This window comes from Lissotriton helveticus, chromosome 9, assembly GCF_964261635.1.
Source record: "Lissotriton helveticus chromosome 9, aLisHel1.1, whole genome shotgun sequence".
NCBI lineage: Eukaryota > Metazoa > Chordata > Amphibia > Caudata > Salamandridae > Lissotriton > Lissotriton helveticus.
The window spans coordinates 7,677,121-7,700,715 of NC_136070.1; the positions used below are offsets into that span (position 1 = coordinate 7,677,121).

The window sequence follows — 23,595 nt, forward strand, 5'->3', positions numbered from 1 at the left end:
ACAGCGCTTACAGATACATGTGCTCCCAGGCTGAAGCAAACAGGTACAAGCAACAGCTGGAGTGGGTCCTCTGGTTGCTTGGACCCATGCACCGATGACCTCCAGATAACCCAAGAAACAGTCACTACAGTATTGTTAAAAGCAAGATCGGACGGAGCCCCGGGCCCCAATGGCCTTCCACAGAATTTATTTAAATCAAATGTACCATTTTGGTCGGGTCATCTAACCAACCTTTTTAACTACTCTCTCAGAACCTCAATTATACCGGATTCCTGGCGTGGGGCAATAATCCACCCAATTTATAAATCAGGCTCCCATTCATCCCCAAATAACATATGGACTAATTGCTCTCTTGGACATTGAGGCTTAGCACTACGCCAGCATTCTCCTGAATGAGCTGAGAGCATGGGTGGACGTGAACAACTTGATCCCAATGACTCAAACAGGCTTCACTGTTAAATCCGGGACCATGACCAACTTATTAACATTTGCCATAATCGTCGACAAAGTTTGCGTCACATCCAGGGCGGTTTTCTGTTGTTTCGTTGATTTTAAAGCCGCCTTCGACCGGGTCCCCAGGGCAGCATTATGGGAAAAGCTAAAGAAATGGGGAATCCCACGAAAACTCCTGGAGGCAATTATTCAGCTACACTCAGATACATGGGTTCAGGTGAAGCTGGGGCCCGGCACACATCTCTCCCGGAAAATCATGACAACCAGGGGTGTCCAGCAGGGCTGTGTGCTGGCCCCGCTTCTCTTTATTCTGTTTATAGCTGATTTGCCTACAGCCCTAGAAGAAACCAACAGTCACCCACCAAAGATGGGTGGAGTTCCCATAAGCAACCTGCTCTACGCTGACGATCTAGTGCTTTTTAGTCTCACACAAGTAGGTTTACAAAGGCTCCTGGCTAAACTATACAATTACACCACTGTAAATCAACTAGAGGTTAACCTAAAGAAAACACAAGTGGTTACCTTCGGTAAAAAAAGAAAAGCAGGGGGAGGATGGTTGTACAACAACATGAGTATTGCAGTAGGAAGCACATATAAATACCTAGGGGTTAACCTTGACTCAAGGGGCAACCTTGCTAAACAACGTAAGGAGATATCAGTTAAAGCTGCGACCCTACAGGTGACCCTCTCAAAGCTCTCAAAAAAGTTGGCCGGCCCAAGCCTAACACCTTTACTTGAGGTAATGAGAGCAAAAATTGGCCCGACACTGGCATATGGCATTGAGACTTTTAAGGGTAAACTAAATAAGATTTTAAACCAACATGTCACCAAAATCTACAAAAAGGTCCTCCGCTTGCCCAAAAGTGCCTCTGCTGCTCAGATTAGGCTAGAACTTGGCCTATTAAACTACGAAGTCTCTAGCACTGGCACGTTTTTAAATTTTTGCCATAAACTGAGACAAGCAGACGCAGGCTCACTGGAGTCACTAGTTTGGCTAGATATCATCGAGAAAATCCCAGGGGGCTCGTATGGTCGCCTTTTTAAAGATTCCATCCTAGAACTCTCTGCGGGCGACCTATGGGACCTCAACCCCAGCGTGTCAGTGTTTAAAAGTACCGTCAAGAAATGTGTTAGAATGAGTTCCCTCATTATTGATAAAAACCTCCTTGCCAAACGTAGACACGCCTGGGCTATTATGAACTCGTACGGGCGTTTAGCTCCCGCATCCTATCTGTCATGCACGTATTCTCTGCACCTAAAACTTAGTTTTATGGCCATCAGACTCGGTGACTGGCAATTTCTAAAAGATCTGCCAGGCTGGCGCCGTATGTCCGATGTACTATGGTGCAGAGGGTGCGGAAGAACGGTTGAAACAATGGAGCATGTGATTTGTCTCTGCCCAGCATTTATGTCACTGCGCAGACTCAAATTGAAAGCGGAGTGGAACAGGCTGGGAATTCGGTCTTGCAGACAGGCAATTATCGCGGCCCTAAGCCCAGAAAACACAGCTTTAAACATAGGCCTCACAACCTACATTCGCCTTGTATATCGCCTCCTGTCGACAACAACCTAAATCAAATTGCAAGATTTTTAAACTGTTAAAAAATTGTTTTATCTTTGCACTTTCTTACAACCCGCTGCTATTGAACTGTTGCTGCTATTTTTATTTGTATTTATTTTTAATATCTGTAACTATTTGCTAACAGTTGTTTGGTTCACAAGTCCATTATTGCCAATTACTGGTACCATAACTTTCTTCCCTTTTAAAGTTAGTTTAATACTACTTGGATTGTTTACAATGGGGAGTTGTATAATGTCTCTGACCTGTACTTACCCGTCGCTGCTTATGTGTTGCTAGTTTTTAGTTTTCTCTTTTTATATTGTGTACCGTTGTTGGTGTTTCTTTTAAGGATGTTATTTAATATCCAAATAAATATTTGCTTATTATAGGAACTACACTACAGTGGAACACCCTTCCCATCCGCTACGGCAGACCGAAGACCTCCTGACCTTCAGGAGACTCCTCAAGACCTGGCTCTTCGAACCGTAGCAGCGCTCCCCCCTCCCCCCAGCGCCATGAGACCCTCACGGGTATGTAGTGTGCTTTACAAATGCTATAATTGATTGATTGATTGACTCATGATGCCTGCCATGGCTCAGGTCCAGAGGGGATTAAGGCTATCGTCCATCACTATGTCCCTAGCAGACTGCTCCGGTCCTCAGATAAAAATCTGCTAACAGTACCAAGGTGTAAGGAGGTCAAATGGGGAGGCAGAGCTTTCTCTACTGCTGCTGCTAAACTGTGGAACTCCCTTTCGGAAGAGTTTCGAGTCAGGTGTCCCATTCGCTCTTCTGAAAGCCTTAAAGACCTGGCTATTCCCTCAGACGTCGGATGGAGCATGTCTCTTTGTCTGCACCTTCAGGTTCCGCATACAGCGCCTTGACGCCCTTGAGCTAAGTTCACCCTCTACAAATCCAATATTCATTCATTCATTCATAAGCAATCGTGACGATTGCCTACCAGCGAAAAAGCGGCAGATGATCTCTCCGTCTGCAGCGGTACTCCCCGCCATGCTCATGTGGTGGTGGGTAAATGGCCGTCCGGCGGGTTGTTTCGGCGAGCAGATCACCACCGCCAGTCGGGCGGTGGAGATCCGCCTGCCTTGCTAATGGGCCTTAGTATCTGAGAGAGAGATCCACCTTCATAGACATGTCCATAACTCTTTAGGAACGGTTTTCAGGAGTCCCGGGGAAGAAAGGGCTCACTTGGCTCAGACTGTGCCAGTCAGAGCCTTTCACCAGCGGCGTCCGATGGCTTAACTTTACTACTAAGGACAGACCTGGCACCAGGTGTAGCACTTTAGCATGGGACCATCGGCATGGTGAATGCGAGAAGTCCAAGGCTTACTCGGGGAGGTGGTGTGTGGGTTAGTGGTTCAGAACTCGACAAACCTTCTTCTAATACTAACTAGTCAATGTCTCTGGGCCTGACTTCAGGTGCCATACTTTGTCAAACTCTGACTCAGGCCTTTCATGTCCTGCCAGTGCATAGACTTTGCACAAGGAGGGCTTTTCCTAAATCACATTCAACATAATACTGTACGTAATGTTTCAGAAGCAGCCAATGAAATTGGGCATTACTAATAACTTTTAGCAGTTACTGAAGGTGACAGCTAGGGCTGCTCCTGTGGGGCAACATCATAGGAGACTCTGAGAGTCACAGTTCCCAGCTTGTCTAAGGGGGTTTCTCTTTGGTGGGGATCTGGGGTTCAGGAAGTCTTTTGGAGGGCGGCCATCCCGGTAGTAGAGACATTCTGATGTGCCTCCAGTCCCTTTTATTGTGGAGGTTGCCCACCTGATTTTCCTGGGGTTGCACTGTACGGTTTGTCATCAGTTCAATTGTTCCATAAAGTACAGAGGGCGGGCTGTGCTGCTTGACGGGGTGTGTACTTGCCCAGATGACCAGTGTCTACAGCGAGCAGTGTCGATGGTGTTGGCACAGTGCGTCAAGTGAGCAGAAAGTATTAAGATTAACCCTCTGTGGTGAACTCTGCATTGCGCTGAGCTCGTGTAGTTACGAACTAGCGTAGGAAACTTTTTTACCTCGCTCTCGTTCATCAACTTCAAGTTGGCGACCACGAGCGAGGAAAATCAACCTCCCGGTGAGATTTCTCCTTGATTGCATTTACCAACATCAAGCTGACGAGCGCGAGCGTGGAAAAGGAAGCTCCGAGTGAGATTCCTCAACAAGGGGGAGGGTCAGGTTTCTCATTTGCGAGTGGTCGTGTCTGGTAACGCCCGCTCGCTTTGAGAAACAGCATGTTTGCGTTGAGAAAGCTGCCTCTCGAGTAAAAATCTACTCAAGCGGCAGAAAAGGAAAGCAGGGACCGCTTGCGCTGTGCATGGTGCAGTTTGCGATTATTGCACAGTGAGGAAAAACATCCGGCACTGTGCAATCACTGCAAACTGCATTTTTCTATCATACTCTGCCGCTTGCGGAGCCCCGCATAGTCCGCCCAGGGTTAATTTAGATCCTGATGCAAGTTTCTCTGTCATCCTCTGGTAATCTGACTGATCTTTTACAAGAGCTCTGGACTGCTGTCAGGTCTCTTTTTTTAATCGCTTCAAATGTGCTCAGTGCCTCAGCTTCAAAGGGACCCTTCGTCTCCTCTCTTCTACACCCAGCAGTCTGACCCACTACAGAAGATCCCTGGAGTGTTCTAGGTGGAAGTCCTGAATTTCATATCTACTGTCTGTGCTCTCTCCAGCTTTCCATCTTAGCTAGCACCTGGTTGTAGCAAACACAAAATGGATTCCATGTTGTGTGTGGCTACTTAGGCCACACTCGCTCCATGCACGCCTCCTATCCACACGCAGAAAGGTACATGCACGAGACATCCCTGTCCCACATTGATGGACAAAGGACCCGGTTTCGGGATACTGGCAGAACAATTTATAAGGGTTATAGAGACCAGGTAAAAGGGCCCACCTTGCCATGATAGATGTTTTTAATACCTCCAGTGTCCCTTCTCTACTGACAGTTGAATAGCTCCATAGGGAAGGTGCACATGTTGTTTCCCCTCCAAACTCCAAACCCCTAGAGCCCTTCTCTGGGCCTCAATCCTTGTCACAAATGCCTCCAACATCCATGGCTGCCATGTGTGCTGAAATGCATGCCAAAAGTCAGCTTGTGATAGAGAACTTGGGGCAGCGGCGCCCACTCTCCGGACCCATGCAGGGGAGTTTTCTCCATCTCTAAACTTTCTTGCCCCAGAGTCTGTGGGATGTCAATGATGCTTAGACCGTGCACCCTAGGCCTAGGCGGGAAATTCCGTCCGCTCGGGGAATTTGGAGAATTTGGGTAATTTCACAGTCTGCGGAGAATGCGGAATTGCCCAAAATGCTGCGATCCGCGGCTTCACAGAATTTTTTACTTGTTCGTGCTTTCAAAATGCGTGTTTGCGAGATATTTCTCCCTGAGCACGCAAACAGCATTCGCGAACAGGAAAGAAGCATCGCGAACGGGAGCAATAAGCAATTCCTCGTATTTGCTGAACTTTTTCATGCTCGCAGAGATTTTTACCGTTTTGTGGAGCTTTGCGTAGCACGACTACACAAATTCCTCCCACCCCCAGAGCACGCATGCAGTGACACAGTATCCCTGTGCCAGATTGTGCTGTATTTCCCGGGCACCTCTTACCATCCTTAAGAAGCCGTCCCATTGCGCGGCTGAGCTCCATCATGACAGCGGTCCCACTGGAGGGGTCAATGGCACCGAAGACCCAGGCGTCGCGGTGATTGCCAAGCAGCACGTACCGGTCTGAGGGGAGAAGAGAAGAGGCGGAGTCAATGATTGAGGCCAGAGAGAAGAGGCGGAGTCAATGATTGAGGCTAGAGAGAAGAGGCTGAGTCAATGATTAAGGCTAGAGCGAAGAGGCTGAGTCAATGATTGAGGCTAGAGCGAAGAGGCTGAGTCAATGATTGAGGCTAGAGCGAAGAGGCTGAGTCAATGATTGAGGCTGAAGAGAAAAGGCTGAGCCATGATTGAGGCTAGAGAGAAGAGGCTGAGTCAACGATTGAGGCTAGAGAGGAGAGGCTGAGTCAATGATTGAGGCTAAAGAGAAGAGGCTGAGTCAGTGATTGAAGCTAGAAAGAAGAGGCTGAGCCATGATTGAGGCTAGATAGGAAAGGCTGAGAAGCTGAGACAATGATTGAGGCTGAAGAGAAGAGGCTGAGAAGCTGAGGCAATGATTGAGGCTGAAGAGAAGAGGCTGAGTCAATGGCAGAGGATGGAATAGGGATGAGATTATCTTAGGATAAAACAAGACACTGTGGTTTGGGTAAAACATCAGGAGGGCTGCGGACAACAGAAAAGATCTGGTGGTATACGAGCTGAGTAAGAGAGGATGGGTTAGAGGGATCTGTGATACAATTGGAGAGACAGGGTCTGAGGATTGACCAGGCGGGCTGGGTTATCTGGAGTCGATGGAACAGATCGACTCAAAGAATGAGGATAGACAAGGAGCGGTCGGCCCAGCGACTCATGATGCACTTAGAGAGGCGGGGTCTCAGGATATGACAAGAATGATGGGTCGGGGCTCTGATGACAGACCTTGAGTGGCACGGTCTGAGGATCCAGCAGAAGAAGCTATGTCTGGGACCTGGAGATACAGGTGCAGGTTCTGAGGACGTGACAGGAGATACAGCCTCGGGCTCTGATGAAGCAGTCAGAGATGTAGGGATAGACTAGAGAAAGTGGGTCACAGTGTCTGGGCATTCCATGTGAGAGGTGGGGTCTGGGGATAGACCACGAGAGACTGGGTCCGAGGAGCTGGTGAACCAGTAAGAGAAGAACAAGGAAAGCCTCTTAAATCTTCAAGGGTTCATCATCGTCCACCTCCCCCTCATTCAGCATGATGTCTTTGCGGAAGCAGCACACGGCCTCACCTGGCTCGTGGGCACCCCGGATGTAGCCAATCACGTTCTTGATCTGCTTCCTCACGTTGTAGGTCTGCACGTAGAGTCGGATTTTGCTGCAATAGAAGAAAGGGCAGAGGGGATGAGCTCAGACAGCACCCAGCACCTCGGGTGATGATGTCAGAGGCACCTGATGTCAATACTGCCTCTTGAGGGGGGCAGCAGCAGGTGAGGTCCTAACAAGGTCTTCCATCTGTGGCAAGTAAGCTCATGGCTTAAAACCATCTCAGGGTCATACCCGGCCATCGTCGGCACTTAGAACTCCTGCTTGGGGCATCAGGCCCCCGTCTTTCACCCTATGCTCCATCTCAAAGTAAGCCAGTGCTGCTCCCTGTGAGCACACTCTATGTGCACACAGCTCTCTGCCTGAGCACCAGGCATCTTCACTTCCCTCCTAACTCGCTTGTTTACATCTTTGAAGGTTTTGTAGCTGCAACGTTATCCTCTTGTCTAACCATCTCTTAGCAAGTACCACAAACGTATTGTTTTCTTGCACTCTTTCATACAGCGCCCTGACATCCTTCATGAATTATATCTGAGCTACAGAAAAATGTATTTAAATACATAACCCTAGCTCAACCTTATCATGGGGGAACTTCCTCAACATCCTGAACATAAATGAATGCTGCCAGGTTTGGTGACTTCCCTGTAGCTGCTCCAGGAGGAAGAGCTGAGGCTGGGGCAGAGGTTGAGAAGCAGAAAGAGTATCAGACAATGTCACGGTGAGGTCAGTTAATGCACAATGTGTTGTGTTGCTCTGATAATGCAGAGTTGTGCTACTCTCAGTTAACACACACTGTCCTGGCGTGCCCTGGTGATGTACAGTGCCATGCTATGTTCTGATAATGCAGGGTTATGCTTTGGTCTTGCACCTCACAGTGTCTGGTTGCAGTCTGATAGTTCAGCATTATACTATAATCTTGTAACTCACAGTGTTGGATTACACTCTAATAATGCAGGGTTATGCTATGGTCTTATAACTCAGAGAGTCAGTTTATAATCTCATAATGCAGCATTACACTATAGTCTTGTAACTCACAGTGTTGTGTTATGCTCTGATAACACAGTGTTATGCTAAGGTCTTGTAACGCGATAGCATTATGCTATGATGTGGTAATTCACAGTGATGGGTTACATTCTGATAATGCAGTGTTATGCTGTGGTCTTGTAACTCACAGTCTTGTGTTGTGCTCTGATAACAGTATCATGCAGTGTCATATTGGTGTGTTCTGTCAGAGTGTTGTGATATGCTCCAATAACGCAGTGTCATGTTACAGTCTGTTATGGGAGAGTGTTGTAATACGCTCTGATAATGCCATTTAATTTTACAGTGCATTCTGGGAGAGTGTTTTGATACGGTCTGATAATGCAGTGTCATGATACGGTCTGTTATGGGAGAGTGTTGTGATACTGTTGTAGTGATTCTGCTCTTGAACAGAACTATGCTTAGGATCATAGACCATCAGTATGTAGGAACTGAGTCACCATCCCACCTCAGTACCTGTGAGTCTGAGTCCGATGCAGGTAGCTAAATACCGGTCGGTAATGGCCAAAAATCGATTAATTTCCAGTTACCGACCGGTATTTAGCCCTTCCTAATGTAGGAGGCTGTAAATAAGGATTCAGTAATTTACCAATTCCTTATTTTAAGGAATCTGTAAAATGTAAATTACCGAATCCTTAAAATCTATGTAGGTAGCACTTAAGTGAGTGCATTTTTGCTTTAAGGATTCGTTATTTACCACTAACTACAAGCTGGTGGTAAATACCGAATACCTTTACAAAAGCAATTATTTGCTTTTTTCAAAGTGCCATGTGGCAGACATACATGCCCTTAGGGCATGTATGTGCGCCACATGTTCACACAGGCACGATTCAGAGGTGCAACAGGGTGTCAATGTGACACCCTGCCACCCTTGAATATGCTCCCGCTATTACCGAATCGGTAATAGTGAATGGCTTTCCTTATTACTGAATCGGTAATAAGTAATATTACAGAATCTGTAAATGTTACCCATTTTTTACCTACATCATATTTACCCATTCCTAAATACAGAGTCAGTAAAATTCGGTATTTAAGAATCGGTAAATTGAGATTACCTACATCGGGCCCTATGTGCCTTGCTGCCCTCCTATCCTTACTAGAGAAACACGTGAATTGGCACCCCAGAACACAACACTCTTGACCCTCTCAGGGATCGTGGTAACAGGACACACCCTTTCGCTCGTACTTGTCCACAGTATGATAACCAGGAGACACGAAGGAATATTTGAATATTTATGTTAAATATTGTGCTTTGAAACGCTGTACACGTGCCACAATTGGAAAACAAATGCATACTAAAATAGTGTTCGCATGGTTAACATTCCATATACCATGAAAAGCCCAGTCATTTTATAGGGCAGAGTGACCTAATCCCCCCCCCCCCCCCCCCGCTACTGAAGCTCAACGATTATATTTCAAAGAACCCCGGGATTAGTGGCGGACCCCGTACCTTAGCACTCACAGATGGATGCTTTACATCTCAGCAGTGTCGTGTTATAGTCTGTTCTAGGAGAGGGATGTCATACGCTCTGAGGACGCACAATGTCGTGTTACTGTTTGATATGGTTGAGTTTTGTGATATGCTCTGATAACTCAGTGTCATGTTACAGGGCATTCTGGGAGAGTGTTGGGATACACTCTGATAAGGCAGGAACGTGGAGTAAGGACGAGGAAGACCAGGACTCGGAGCAACTACAAGGAAGACCAGGAATCAGAGTAATGATGAGGAAGACCAGAAATTAGAGTAGTAGCGACGAGGAAGACCAGGACTTAGAATAACAATGAGGAAGACCAGGACTCGGAGTAACGAACAGGAAGATCAGGACTCGGAGTAATGACGAGGAGGACCAGGAATTAGAGTAGTAGCGACGAGGAAGACCAGGACTTAGAATAACAATGAGGAAGACCAGGACTCGGAGTAACGAACAGGAAGATCAGGACTCGGAGTAATGACGAGGAGGACCAGGAATTAGAGTAGTAGCGACGAGGAAGACCAGGACTTAGAATAACAATGAGGAAGACCAGGACTCGGAGTAACGAACAGGAAGATCAGGACTCGGAGTAATGACGAGGAGGACCAGGAATTAGAGTAGTAGCGACGAGGAAGACCAGGACTTAGAATAACAAGGAGTACCAGGTCGTGGAGTAATGAAGAGGAAGACCAGGACTCTGAGTAAAGCAGAGAAAGCCCAAAATTTGGAGGAACGACATGGAAGGCCAGACTCAGAGTAATGATAAGGAAGACTAGGACTTGGAGTACCGACGAGTATGACCAGGACTAGGAGTAACAAGGAGGAAAATAAGACCTTAGTGTAACAAAGAGAAAGTCTGTGACTCGGAGCAACGATGAGTAAAAGTAGGACTTGGAGTTATGATGAGGAAGACCAGGACTCAGAGTAGGGAAACAACCTTTACAATGCAACTTTTACAACGCAAGGTCCATTACACCGCATGCCATTACAACGCAACCATTACAATGCATGACACTACAACGCAGTCATTACAACGCATACCATTACCATGCATACCATTACAACGCATAGTACCCCTACACTATCCAACACTTACCCTACTGTTGCACCCCCTGGTGTTAGAATAGTAATTTTTAACCCTATACTATTCAATACTTACCATACATGCAATGTAATGGTATGCGTTGTAATGGTATGCGTTGTAAACAGGGGCGGTGCGTCCTTTGGGGCGTGGGGGTGTAGCCCCCGCCCGCAGCTGCTCCCTCGGCGTCTCTGAACTTAAGTAAACTCTCAGTTTACTTAAGTTCAGAGACGTGAAGGAGAACTGACAATCATGTCGGTCAACATCGGACCGCCCACCCACTTCAGAGTTTGAAGGGGATGGGCGGTCCAGCGTCATGTTGACTGACATGATTGTCAGTCAGACGTCACCAGGGGCATGCAGCAGCACAAGTCCACATGAGTGGGGATGGAGGGCACATTTTTGCACCGCGCCCACTCATGCGCACTAGTGCCTACTCTGTCTTGCGCATGCCCATTAGGAGAGGGAGTATTTCGCATTAGAGTAGTAAGAGTACTGAAGTGCAGCGTATACTTCCAGAAATGAGAACTCACCTTTGCCACGTAAGCTGTAGTTTAAAATTTTCAAGGTGAATGGGGTAACCATGTGTTCTTACCTATTACAACAATGATTGACAGCTCTGTGTGGAAAGCACATAATACTAAGACAAATTGCAAGATGTAAATGACTGACTCACTCTCTCCTGTAGTCTAGAGCACACGTCGTAATTGTCCTTAAATCTCTCAATTCTACATTCTGAAAGCTGCCACTGGTTGGCCGTGAAACGTATTTTAATCTGACAGGCTTCAGGCGGGGGTTTCACCTCGTGGAGCCGCAGATACACGGCCTCTCGTTTGTGGCAAAGCTGCTCATTTACGGCTTCTTCTGTTCAACTTTCTTGTGTGGGCGCGCTTATTTAACACTGCCCCTATGCAACTGGTTTCATTAAAAATAAGAAAAGGGAAATTGCGCATGTAAATAAAGAGTTGTGCCTGTCTCTCAACACTGGTTCCACACTGGGAGCCCAGGTCTGTACCTGAGGTCCATGGGGCCTGCGTATAGTTCACCCTCCTCCTGACTCCGCGTCATATGGCATGCCGCCTGTGCAGTGGGGCTGTGGGCTGCTCTGACAGCCTCCCTGGTTCCTTTCCTTCTGCCTGCCTGCACTCACACCTGGGCAGGCATGACCACAATTTAATCTGATCTGCCAGGCTCTGCAATGGAAGTCCTGCTTTGTGTCTGGTAAACTCAGATCATGTTTATTCAGAGGACTCTGGACATTTTATTCATTACAGAAGAACAAGGCGTGAAAGGGTCACAATGCATTCCTTTATTTGCCACCAGTTTTTACTGAACATTGAGGCCCTCATAAATTTGGAGAAATTACTAGAAGGTAACACTGTCTGGGGAAATACTGATCCTGCCGGCTTTGGCATAACTGCCTCATGCAAAGTTTTCCAGATTGGAAAAAAGGTAACACAGTCATTACCACTGCACCATTCTCCTTGTTTCTGGTTGCAGCAAGGCTTATGCTTGGTATATTCAAGTTATTACAAAGACACTCGTTTTGCATGTAAAATCCTGGCAAAGTTTGTACACAGTACGCAGATGCACACGGACATTCACAGATAATGCGCACAGGTAAATTGGATGCAGAAAGTAAACTCATGAATTGCACCATGGATGCATACTGTAGATGCACTGTATTCTATGAATCAGCCTGAGTCATCTTGAAAACTGATGAGATGAAATTTATATGAATGCTTGGGAAGGAGCCTGGCATGCGTTGATTTCTTCTGCATACGCTCACCAGTTGCAAATTCCACCAGCCGCCACTGCTCATACCTGTGCTACCCACACACAGCTCTGCCAATGCACCTCAGCCCTGTGCTACCCACACACAGCTCTGCCAATGCACTTCTATCTATCTCTGAAGTGCTACAGATGTTTGGAGATGAGCTAAACAGTGAGGACAGAAGGGTTTGGGGAGGAAGAGATAATTTCTTACCTTTTTTCATGGGGTGAAATGAAGCCTGGTCCAATTCTATAGGTGATGTTAAGTGCTCCTCGCCAGGAGGACAGGACCTCCGCGCCTCCCATTTTACTAAATATTACAAAAAAGTTAAAAAAGATTAGAAAAGTTTAGTTCTCCTCAGCACTGAAATGCAGATAGGCTGTCCTTTCGAGGACTTGAGGGTCTGATGGGAGAGGCACAGGAGTACAGACTTGTATTTATTTATGTAGGTGAATTTGTCAGTCTGAACATCAACATTTTGAACTAAAAAAACACAGGAATTCACCAGTTACAGTTAGCAGAGCTAAAGATAACTTGCGAGCCACTGTGCACCGCTTATGACCTCACATATGTCATCCCTCATGAAATCATTGACATCATTTATGACATCACTAATGACCTCTCGATTGACACCTTTGATGACAGCAAAACAGATTAAAAGTCTGCTTCCAGCGGGCCGGAGTGTTTTCAAAACTCCTGCCTGCTGGGAGCAGACGTTGTGTTAGGTCCCGCTTGGCGGGTGTTCGAAAATGCTCCCGCCAAGCGAGAGGCAACGCAGGTTCCCTGCCCGCGCAGGTGTGGGCAGGAAAACTGCTGTGTCCCGCGGGTGGGCTACCCGCGACATATCCTGTGAGACCCCGCTCGGGGATGATAACGCTCGGGGTGGACCATGTCCTCAATGTTGTCATGTGAGATGTCATCAGTGATGTCATAAATGATGAAAAAGAATATATCATGAGTGATGTCATAATTGAGGTCATGAGCAGTGCCTGGCAGGGGCACAAGTTATAGTTAGCTCTGTTAACTATAACTAACTACTGGATTTCTGTGTTTTTTAAAGTTCAGAATGTTATTTTTCACATGCACAATTTCACCTAACTATAACGATTCTTTAACCTTTGTTTTTTTCAGGGAATTTCTAAGGTTTAAAAAAAAATAGATATTTTCATTACACCTGACTAAATTGTTATTTTAACCTTTGGCTTTTCAGGGAATTTCTAGGGTGAATGATGATGACATCATCCAGAGATTCTGAGTGTTTTCTAAAAGTAAATGAGTGCTAAACATATGTACTAAGGAAAATGGCTGTAGAAGTGCCTGTATAGGTGAGAGAGTGGGTGTGTGAGTAGTGTATAGCAGAGTGAGCAGGTATGTGAGAGACTGTATACATGAGCGAGTGGGAGTGGGAGTTTTGTATGGGAGGGCGAGTTGGTGTGTCAGTGAGTGTATCAGTAAGTGATTGGCTGTGTGTGTATCTGTATGGGTGAGTGAGTGGGTGTGTCAGTGAGTGTATGAGTAAGTGATTGGCTGTGTGTGTATCTGTATGAGTAAGTGATTGGCTGTGTGTGTATCTGTATGGGTGAGTGAGTGGGTGTGTCAGTGAGTGTATGAGTAAGTGATTGGCTGTGTGTGTATGTGTATCAGTAAGTGATTGGCTGTGTGTGTATCTGTATGGGTGAGTGAGTGGGTGTATGAGTAAGTGATTGGCTGTGTGTGTATCTGTATGTGTGAGTGAGTGGGTGTGTCAGTGAGTGTATGAGTAAATGATTGGCTGTGTGTGTATGTGTATCAGTAAGTGATTGGCTGTGTGTGTATCTGTATGGGTGAGTGAGTGGGTGTGTTAGTGAGTGTATGAGTAAGTGATTGGCTGTGTGTGTATCTGTATGGGTGAGTGAGTGGGTGTATGAGTAAGTGATTGGCTGTGTGTGTATCTGTATGGGTGAGTGAGTGGGTGTGTTAGTGAGTGTATGAGTAAGTGATTGGCTGTGTGTGTATCTGTATGGGTGAGTGAGCGGGTGTGTTAGTGAGTGTATGAGTAAGTGATTGGCTGTGTGTGTATCTGTATGTGTGAGTGAGTGGGTGTGTCAGTGAGTGTATGAGTAAGTGATTGGCTGTGTGTGTATCTGTATGGGTGAGTGAGTGGGTGTGTCAGTGAGTGTATGAGTAAGTGATTGGCTGTGTGTGTATGTGTATCAGTAAGTGATTGGCTGTGTGTGTATCTGTATGGGTGAGTGAGTGGGTGTGTTAGTGAGTGTATGAGTAAGTGATTGGCTGTGTGTGTATCTGTATGGGTGAGTGAGTGGGTGTATGAGTAAGTGATTGGCTGTGTGTGTATCTGTATGGGTGAGTGAGTGGGTGTGTTAGTGAGTGTATGAGTAAGTGATTGGCTGTGTGTGTATCTGTATGGGTGAGTGAGCGGGTGTGTTAGTGAGTGTATGAGTAAGTGATTGGCTGTGTGTGTATCTGTATGGGTGAGTGAGTGGGTGTGTTAGTGAGTGTATGAGTAAGTGATTGACTGTGTGTGTATCTGTATGGGTGAGTGAGTGGGTGTGTTAGTGAGTGTATGAGTAAGTGAGTGGCTGTGTGTGTATCTGTATGGGTGAGTGAGCGGGTGTGTTAGTGAGTGTATGAGTAAGTGATTGGCTGTGTCTGTATCTGTATGGGTGAGTGAGTGGGTGTGTTAGTGAGTGTATGAGTAAGTGATTGGCTGTGTGTGTATCTGTATGGGTGAGTGAGCGGGTGTGTTAGTGAGTGTATGAGTAAGTGATTGGCTGTGTGTGTATCTGTATGGGTGAGTGAGCGGGTGTGTTAGTGAGTGTATGAGTAAGTGATTGGCTGTGTCTGTATGTGTATGGGTGAGTGAGTGGGTGTGTTAGTGAGTGTATGAGTAAGTGATTGACTGTGTGTGTATCTGTATGGGTGAGTGAGTGGGTGTGTTAGTGAGTGTATGAGTAAGTGATTGGCTGTGTGTGTATCTGTATGGGTGAGTGAGTGGGTGTGTCAGTGAGTGTATGAGTAAGTGATTGGCTGTGTGTGTATCTGTATGGGTGAGTGAGTGGGTGTATGAGTAAGTGATTGTCTGTGTGTGTATCTGTATGGGTGAGTGAGTGGGTGTGTTAGTGAGTGTATGAGTAAGTGATTGGCTGTGTGTGTATCTGTATGGGTGGGCGAGTTGGTGTGTCAGTGAGTGTATGAGTAAGTGATTGACTGTGTGTGTATCTGTATGGGTGAGTGAGTGGGTGTGTTAGTGAGTGTATGAGTAAGTGAGTGGCTGTGTGTGTATCTGTATGGGTGAGCGAGTTGGTGTGTTAGTGAGTGTATGAGTAAGTGATTGGCTGTGTGTGTATCTGTATGGGTGAGTGAGCGGGTGTGTTAGTGAGTGTATGAGTAAGTGATTGGCTGTGTGTGTATCTGTATGGGTGAGTGAGTGGGTGTGTTAGTGAGTGTATGAGTAAGTGATTGGCTGTGTGTGTATCTGTATGGGTGAGTGAGTGGGTGTGTCAGTGAGTGTATGAGTAAGTGAGTGGCTGTGTGTGTATCTGTATGGGTGAGTGAGTGGGTGTGTTAGTGAGTGTATGAGTAAGTGAGTGGCTGTGTGTGTATCTGTATGGGTGAGTGAGTGGGTGTGTCAGTGAGTGTATGAGTAAGTGATTGGCTGTGTGTGTATCTGTATGGGTGAGTGAGTGGGTGTGTCAGTGAGTGTATGAGTAAGTGATTGGCTGTGTGTGTATCTGTATGGGTGAGTGAGTGGGTGTATGAGTAAGTGATTGGCTGTGTGTGTATCTGTATGGGTGAGTGAGTGGGTGTGTCAGTGAGTGTATGAGTAAGTGATTGGCTGTGTGCGTATCTGTATGGGTGAGTGAGTGGGTGTGTGCGTATCTGTATGGGTGAGTGAGTGGGTGTGTTAGTGGCTGTAAATGTTGAATGAGAGGCTGCATGAGTGACTGAAATGGTGACTGTGCAGGTACATAAGTGTCTATTTGAATCAGTTAGAGGACACATGAAGGACTGTGTAGGTGCATGAATGGGTGTATAAGTGGCTCAATGGGGAGTGAGTTGGTGAGTAAGTAGCTCTATAGGTGAGAGTGTGGGTGTGTGAGTAGTGTATAGCCGAGTGAGTAGGTATGTGAGAGACTGTATACATGAGCGAGTGGGAGTGGGAGTTTTGTATGGGTGAGTGAGTGGGTGTGTCAGTGAGTGTATGAGTAAGTGAGTGGCTGTGTGTGTATCTGTATGGGTGAGTGAGTGGGTGTGTCAGTGAGTGTATGAGTAAGTGATTGGCTGTGTGTGTATCTGTATGGGTGAGTGAGTGGGTGTGTGTGTATCTGTATGGGTGAGTGAGTGGGTGTGTCAGTGAGTGTATCAGTAAGTGATTGGCTGTGTGTGTATCTGTATGGGTGAGTGAGTGGGTGTGTTAGTGGGTGTATCAGTAAGTGATTGGCTGTGTGTGTATCTGTATGGGTGGGCGAGTTGGTGTGTCAGTGAGTGTATCAGTAAGTGATTGGCTGTGTGTGTATCTGTATGGGTGAGTGAGCGGGTGTGTCAGTGAGTGTATGAGTAAGTGAGTGGCTGTGTGTGTATCTGTATGGGTGAGTGAGCGGGTGTGTCAGTGAGTGTATGAGTAAGTGATTGGCTGTGTGTGTATCTGTATGGGTGAGTGAGTGGGTGTGTTAGTGAGTGTATGAGTAAGTGATTGGCTGTGTGTGTATCTGTATGGGTGAGTGAGTGGGTGTGTTAGTGAGTGTATGAGTAAGTGAGTGGCTGTGTGTGTATCTGTATGGGTGAGTGAGTGGGTGTGTCAGTGAGTGTATGAGTAAGTGATTGGCTGTGTGTGTATCTGTATGGGTGAGTGAGTGGGTGTGTTAGTGAGTGTATGAGTAAGTGATTGGCTGTGTGTGTATCTGTATGTGTGAGTGAGTGGGTGTGTTAGTGAGTGTATGAGTAAGTGATTGGCTGTGTGTGTATCTGTATGGGTGAGTGAGTGGGTGTGTCAGTGAGTGTATGAGTAAGTGATTGGCTGTGTGCGTATCTGTATGGGTGAGTGAGTGGGTGTGTTAGTGGCTGTAAATGTTGAATGAGAGGCTGCATGAGTGACTGAAATGGTGACTGAGCAGGTTCATAAGTGTCTATGTGAATCAGTTAGAGGACACATGAAGGACTGTATAGGTGCATGAACGGGTGTATAAGTGGCTCAATGGGGAGTGAGTTGGTGAGTAAGTAGCTCTATGGGTGAGAGAGTGGATGTGTGAGAAACTATATGGGTGAATAAGTGAGTGTGATAGAGGTTGTATGGGAGAGTATATGCTTATCTTAGTGACTGTATCAGTGAGTGAGTACAAGTGTTAGTTTAACTAGGAATAAGTTAGTGGATATCTGAGTAACTATATGAGTGAGTAGTTACCTGAGTGATTGTGTGGGTGAGTGAGTGGGTATGTGAGTATTTGTACGGGTGAATGGTTCAATATATGTGTGTTCATATGGGTGTGTGAATAGGGAATGTCAGTGATTGTGTGGGTGTGCAATGTATATGCTATGTGGGGGTGTAAGTGGGTGTATGAGCGGTTCTGTGGATGATGTCATCAGTGATGTCATTAGTGATGTTATTTGAGATGTCATTAGTGATGCCATGAGTGATGTTATTTGAGATAACATGAGTGATGTCATGAATGATGTCACTGAGCATGTCATGAGTGATGTAATATGTGAGGTCATAAGCAGTGCATTGTGGGGGTGTCAGTTATACTTAGCTCACTTCGGCCTGGTCACCCCCACGCTCCTGTGCCCGCTGCCGCTGCCGCAGCCCCAGCCTCCCGAGGGCCGCCGAGCCCACACCAGCTTTTCCCGCCGCCCCAGCCTCCCGAGGGCCGCCGAGCCCACACCAGCTTTTCCCGCCGCCCCAGCCTCCCGAGGGCCGCCAAGCCGGCTCTAGCTTTTCCCGCCGCCCCAGCCCGTGGCCCCGCCCCCCCGACAGCCGATTGGCTCGCGCTCCCGCCTCCCCGCAGACCCTCCCGACCGGCTCCCTTCTTAAGGGGAGCCAGAGCAAGTTCCAGGGAGTGACCACTGTGCCTTCGGCCTGGTCACCCCCACGCTCCTGTGCCTGCTGCCGCTGCCGCAGCCCCAGCCTCCCGAGGGCCGCCGAGCCCACACCAGCTTTTCCCGCCGCCCCAGCCTCCCGAGGGCCGCCGAGCCCACACCAGCTTTTCCCGCCGCCCCAGCCTCCCAAGGGCCGCCAAGCCGGCTCCAGCTTTTCCCGCAGCCCCAGCCCGTGGCCCCGCCCCCCCGACAGCCGATTGGCTCGCGCTCCCGCCTCCCCGCAGACCCTCCCGACCGGCTCCCTTCTTAAGGGGAGCCAGAGCAAGTTCCAGGGAGTGACCACTGCGCCTTCGGCCTGGTCACCCCCACGCTCCTGTGCCCGCTGCCGCTGCCGCAGCCCCAGCCTCCCGAGGGCCGCCGAGCCCACACCAGCTTTTCCCGCCGCCCCAGCCTCCCGAGGGCCGCCGAGCCCACACCAGCTTTTCCTGCCGCCCCAGCCTCCCGAGGGCCGCCAAGCCGGCTCCAGCTTTTCCCGCCGCCCCAGCCCGTGGCTCCGCCCCCCCGACAGCCGATTGGCTCGCGCTCCCGCCTCCCCGCAGACCCTCCCGACCGGCTCCCTTCTTATGACGTCCCCAGAGCGACCGCGCAGCGGACGCGCGCAGCGGGAGCACCGATTGAGCGCCGAAGGTGCGCCAAAGGTAAGCCCGTCTACGCCCGTCCGCGCCTGGACCGCGCCCAGCGCCAGGACCCCTGGCCCCCGCAGACCCCAGCCCACCCGCCGGACGTACGACGCCGCCACCCTCAACGCACTCAACGCCGGCCGAACCCCTGGATGCTACCGAGCCACCCCGAGACGCACCCACGGACCCTTCATCTGCCAGTCCTGCAAGTTCTCCTGCACCCGGACCTGCACTGCACCAGCGTCCACCAAACAGAACACCAGCAGCAACCACCTGAAGTGCATCCTGCTCAACACCCGCTCCGTCCACAGACACGGCGTCGAGCTCTGGAACCTGCTCGACACCACAGACCCAGACATCGCCTTCCTCACGGAAACCTGGATGAACGCCTCCTCAGCGCCCGACATCGCCATCGCCATCCCGGACGGCTACAAGATCATCCGGAGAGACCGCGTCAACCAGACAGGAGGAGGCATCGCCATCATTCACAGGAACACCATCCGCATCACGACCAACACCGACGACACCATCGCACCCGCCGAACACCTGCACTTCCAGATCCACGTCAACCCCAAGACCACCCTCAGAGGCACCCTCATCTACAGACCCCCGGGACTACGCACACAATTCAGCGAGGACATCGCCGACTTCATCAGCCCGCTCGCCCTCCCCTCAGCCGACTACATCCTCCTCGGGGACCTCAACTTCCACCTGGAGAACAACGACGACCGCAACACCACCACCCTGCTGGAAAACCTCGCAAACCTGGGACTCAAGCAGCTGGTGACCACCCCCACCCACCTCGCCGGACACACACTCGACGCCGTCTTCTCATCCAGCAAAGACATCGCCTTCAGCCACGCCACAGGACTCCACTGGACGGACCACAGCTGCGTCCACTTCACCTTCAGAAGAACGACGACCCACCACCACCAGCAACAGGTTGCCCGAAGAAGCTGGAACAAGATCACAGCCGACCAGCTCGCCGCTTCCCTGAGTCAGCACCCTCCCGCCAGCTCAGCGAACCCCAGCCAGGCCGCCGACAACCTCACGAAGTGGATCAGCAACTGCGCGGACGAACTCGCCCCTCTGAGGACCCCGCCCAGCAGACCCGGCAGCAAGAAAGCCCCATGGTTCACCGACGAACTCAAGAGCTCCAAGAAGAACTGCCGAGCCCTCGAGAAAGACTGGAGAAGGAAACCAACACCGGACAACATGACCACCCTCAAGCTTGCCACCCGGAAGCACCACCAACTGATCCGCGCCACCAAGAAAACTGCATTCAAGGACCGACTGGACAACAACGCACACAACTGCAAGGAACTCTTCAACATCGTGAAAGAGCTCTCCAACCCCAACGCCGGAAACAACGACATCACCCCATCGCAAGACCTCTGCAACTCCCTCGCCTCCTACTTCCACAACAAGATCGCGGACATACACAACAGCTTCAGCATTCAACCATCGCACACAACGACCGCAGCAACGCCGCCCACCACCACCCTCCGCGCCTGGACTCCGATCAGCACCGATGACACCGTCCGCATGATGAACTCCATCCACTCCGGATCTCCGACCGACCCCTGCCCTCACCACGTCTTCAACAAGGCCGACGCTGTCATCGCACCCCACCTGCGGGACATCATCAACACCTCCTTCGACACCGCCACCTTCCCGGAGAGCTGGAAGCACGCCGAACTCAGCGCTCTACTAAAGAAACCAACAGCGGACCCCACCGAACTCAAAAACTACCGCCCCATCTCGCTCCTCCCGTTTCCAGCCAAAGTCATCGAGAAGACCGTCAACAAACAGCTGGCCGCCTTCCTCGAGACGAATGGATCCCTCGACCCCTCACAGTCTGGCTTCCGAGCCAACCACAGCACCGAGACCGCCCTCATCGCTGCCACCGATGACATCCGAGCCCTGATGGAGAACGGAGAAACAGCGGCCCTCATCCTCCTAGATCTCTCCGCGGCATTCGACACTGTCTGCCACCGCACCCTAGTGCAGCGCCTCAGCAACGTCGGAATTCAGGAGAAGGCACTGGATTGGATCGTCTCCTTCTTCGACGGAAGAACACAGAGAGTCCGTCTACCACCGTACAAGTCAGAGGCCACCGAAGTCATCTGCGGCGTCCCTCAAGGATCCTCGCTGAGCCCCACCCTCTTCAACGTCTACATGAGCCCCCTCGCGCCCATTGCACGCCAACACAACCTGAACATCATCTCCTACGCCGATGACACCCAGCTGATCCTCTCCCTGACCAACGACCCCGCCGCTTCCAGAGCCAACCTTCACGAAGGGATGAAAGATGTAGCCGAGTGGATGACGACCAGCCGCCTGAAACTGAACTCAGACAAGACGGAAGTCCTCATCCTGGGCTCCTCGCCCTCCGCCTGGGACAACTCCTGGTGGCCCCCCGCCCTGGGCACCGCACCCACACCGACAGACCACGCACGCAACCTGGGCTTCATCCTGGACTCCTCCCTCTCCATGACCAGACAAGTCAACGCCGTCTCCTCGTCATGCTTCAACATCCTGCGCATGCTACGGAAGATCTTCCGGTGGATCCCCACCGAGACCAGGAAGACGGTCACCCAGGCCCTCGTCACCAGCCGACTGGACTACGGCAACGCCCTCTACGCCGGAACCACCGCCAAGCTCCAGAAGAGACTCCAGCGGATCCAGAACGCCTCAGCCAGACTCATCCTCGACATCCCCCGACGCAGCCACATCTCCGGACATCTGAGAGACCTGCACTGGCTCCCCGTCAACAAGAGAATCACCTTCCGTCTCCTCACCCACGCACACAAAGCCCTACACGATCAAGGCCCGAGCTACCTCAACAACCGCATCAACTTCTACGCTCCCAAACGCCACCTCCGATCAGCCAGTCACGCCCTCGCCGCCGTCCCCCGCATCCGAAGAACGACAACAGGAGGAAGGTCCTTCTCCCACCTGGCCGCCAAGACCTGGAACTCCCTCCCGACCGACCTGCGCCTGACCCAAGACCACCTCTCCTTCAGGAAGAAGCTCAAGACCTGGCTGTTCGAGCAGTAGCAGCCCCCCCCCCTAGCGTCTTGAGACCCTCCGGGTAAGTAGTGCGCTCTATAAATGTCCTGATTGATTGATCTGCTAATTTTCAAGGGTTTTGTACAAGTGAACTGTCAGTTTAACTATAACTTCTCTGTAACGTTAGCTTTTTTCAGAGAATTTCTATTTTTTTTATTGCTTTTTCCTAAATATCGCGTCCCTGCAACCTTTTGCTATTTCAGTAAAATTCTAGTTTTTTTTAAATATAAAGTAATATTTAATTACCATATGTTAATCCAGTGTCTGTATAGTTTTGTGAATGGGTGTGAAGGTGTAAATGGGTGTGTCAGTGTCGTTACGGTTATCTGAATGGGTGTGACGTGACAGTGCCTATATAGGTTTGTAAATGGGTGTGACAGAGGGTCCATGGGTAAGTGAATGGGTGTGACAGTGTCTGTTTAGGTACATGAATGGGTGTGACAGAGTCTGTTTGGGTTTGTGAATGCCTGTGACAGAGTCTTTATGGGTATGTGAATGGATGTCACAGTGTTTCTATGGATCTCTGAATGGATGTGACAGTGACTCTATGGGTTTGTGAATGGGTGTCACAGAGTTTCTAAGGTTATATGAATGGGTGTGACAGTATCTCTATGGCTATGTGAAAGGCTGTGACAGTGTCTGCATGGTTAAACAGTGGCTGTGAAAGTGTATGTATGGGTTTGTAAATGGGTGAACAGATGCTCCATGGGTATGTGAATGGGTGTGACAGCGTCTGTTTAGGTACGTGAAAAGGTTATATAGGTATGTAAGTGGGTGTCAAAGTGTCTGTATGGGCATGTGAATGGATGTGACAGTGACTCTGTGGGTTTGTGAATAGGTGTGACAATTAATCCTGGGCGTAGTTGACGTAGTAGCACTATGCATCGCTACACATCGCTACACGAAGTGCAGTTCGCACTACGCGAGCTAGGCATAGCTATGCATAGCTATGCGAACTCCGTAGTGCACTGTGCAAAATGCTGTTCGCACAGATTGCACAGTACGGACAAGCATCCGGCACTGTGCAATAAGTGCAAACCGCATTTTGCACAGTGCAAGCGGTCGTTTTCTGCTGCTCGAGCAGATTTCTACTCGAGCGGCAGCTTTCTCAATGCGGACTGGTAGTTTCTCATCGCGAGTGGTCGCGAGCATACACGACCACTCGCAATGAGAAACCTGACCTCCCCACGTTGAGAATCTCGCCGGGAAGTTTATTTTCCACACTCGCGATCACGAAAAAGGAAAAAGTCTCGCCGGGATGTCATTTTGCTTGCTCGCGGTCGCCAACTTGACGTTAAGGACTGCAAGCAAGCAAAAAAATTACTGCTACGCTACGTTTGTTTGCACTGTGGTACGTGCAATTTGCGTAGTGCGAAGAAGCGCAAACTTCACAAACTACACGAGCGTAGCGTAGTACTTCGCCCAAGGTTAGTAACAATTTCTCTATGGCTATGTGAATGGGTGTGACGGTGTCTGCATGGTTATAACAGTGGCTGTGAAAAAGTCTT

General features: G+C 49.3%; 1 protein-coding gene across 2 annotated transcripts in view; it reads right to left on the reverse strand.

Moving 5' to 3' along the window:
- LOC144780850 (putative N-acetylated-alpha-linked acidic dipeptidase) overlaps nucleotides 1-23,595 on the reverse strand; it is a 375,697-nt gene that overhangs the window by 207,724 nt on the left and 144,378 nt on the right. For both annotated transcript variants that reach the window (XM_078659346.1, XM_078659347.1), the window contains exons 7-9: nucleotides 12,516-12,611; nucleotides 6,901-6,986; nucleotides 5,654-5,773 (exon numbers count right to left, since the gene is read on the reverse strand). In XM_078659346.1, coding sequence (XP_078515472.1) covers nucleotides 5,654-5,773; nucleotides 6,901-6,986; nucleotides 12,516-12,611 — 302 coding nt within the window. The remainder of the gene's footprint in view (nucleotides 1-5,653; nucleotides 5,774-6,900; nucleotides 6,987-12,515; nucleotides 12,612-23,595) is intronic.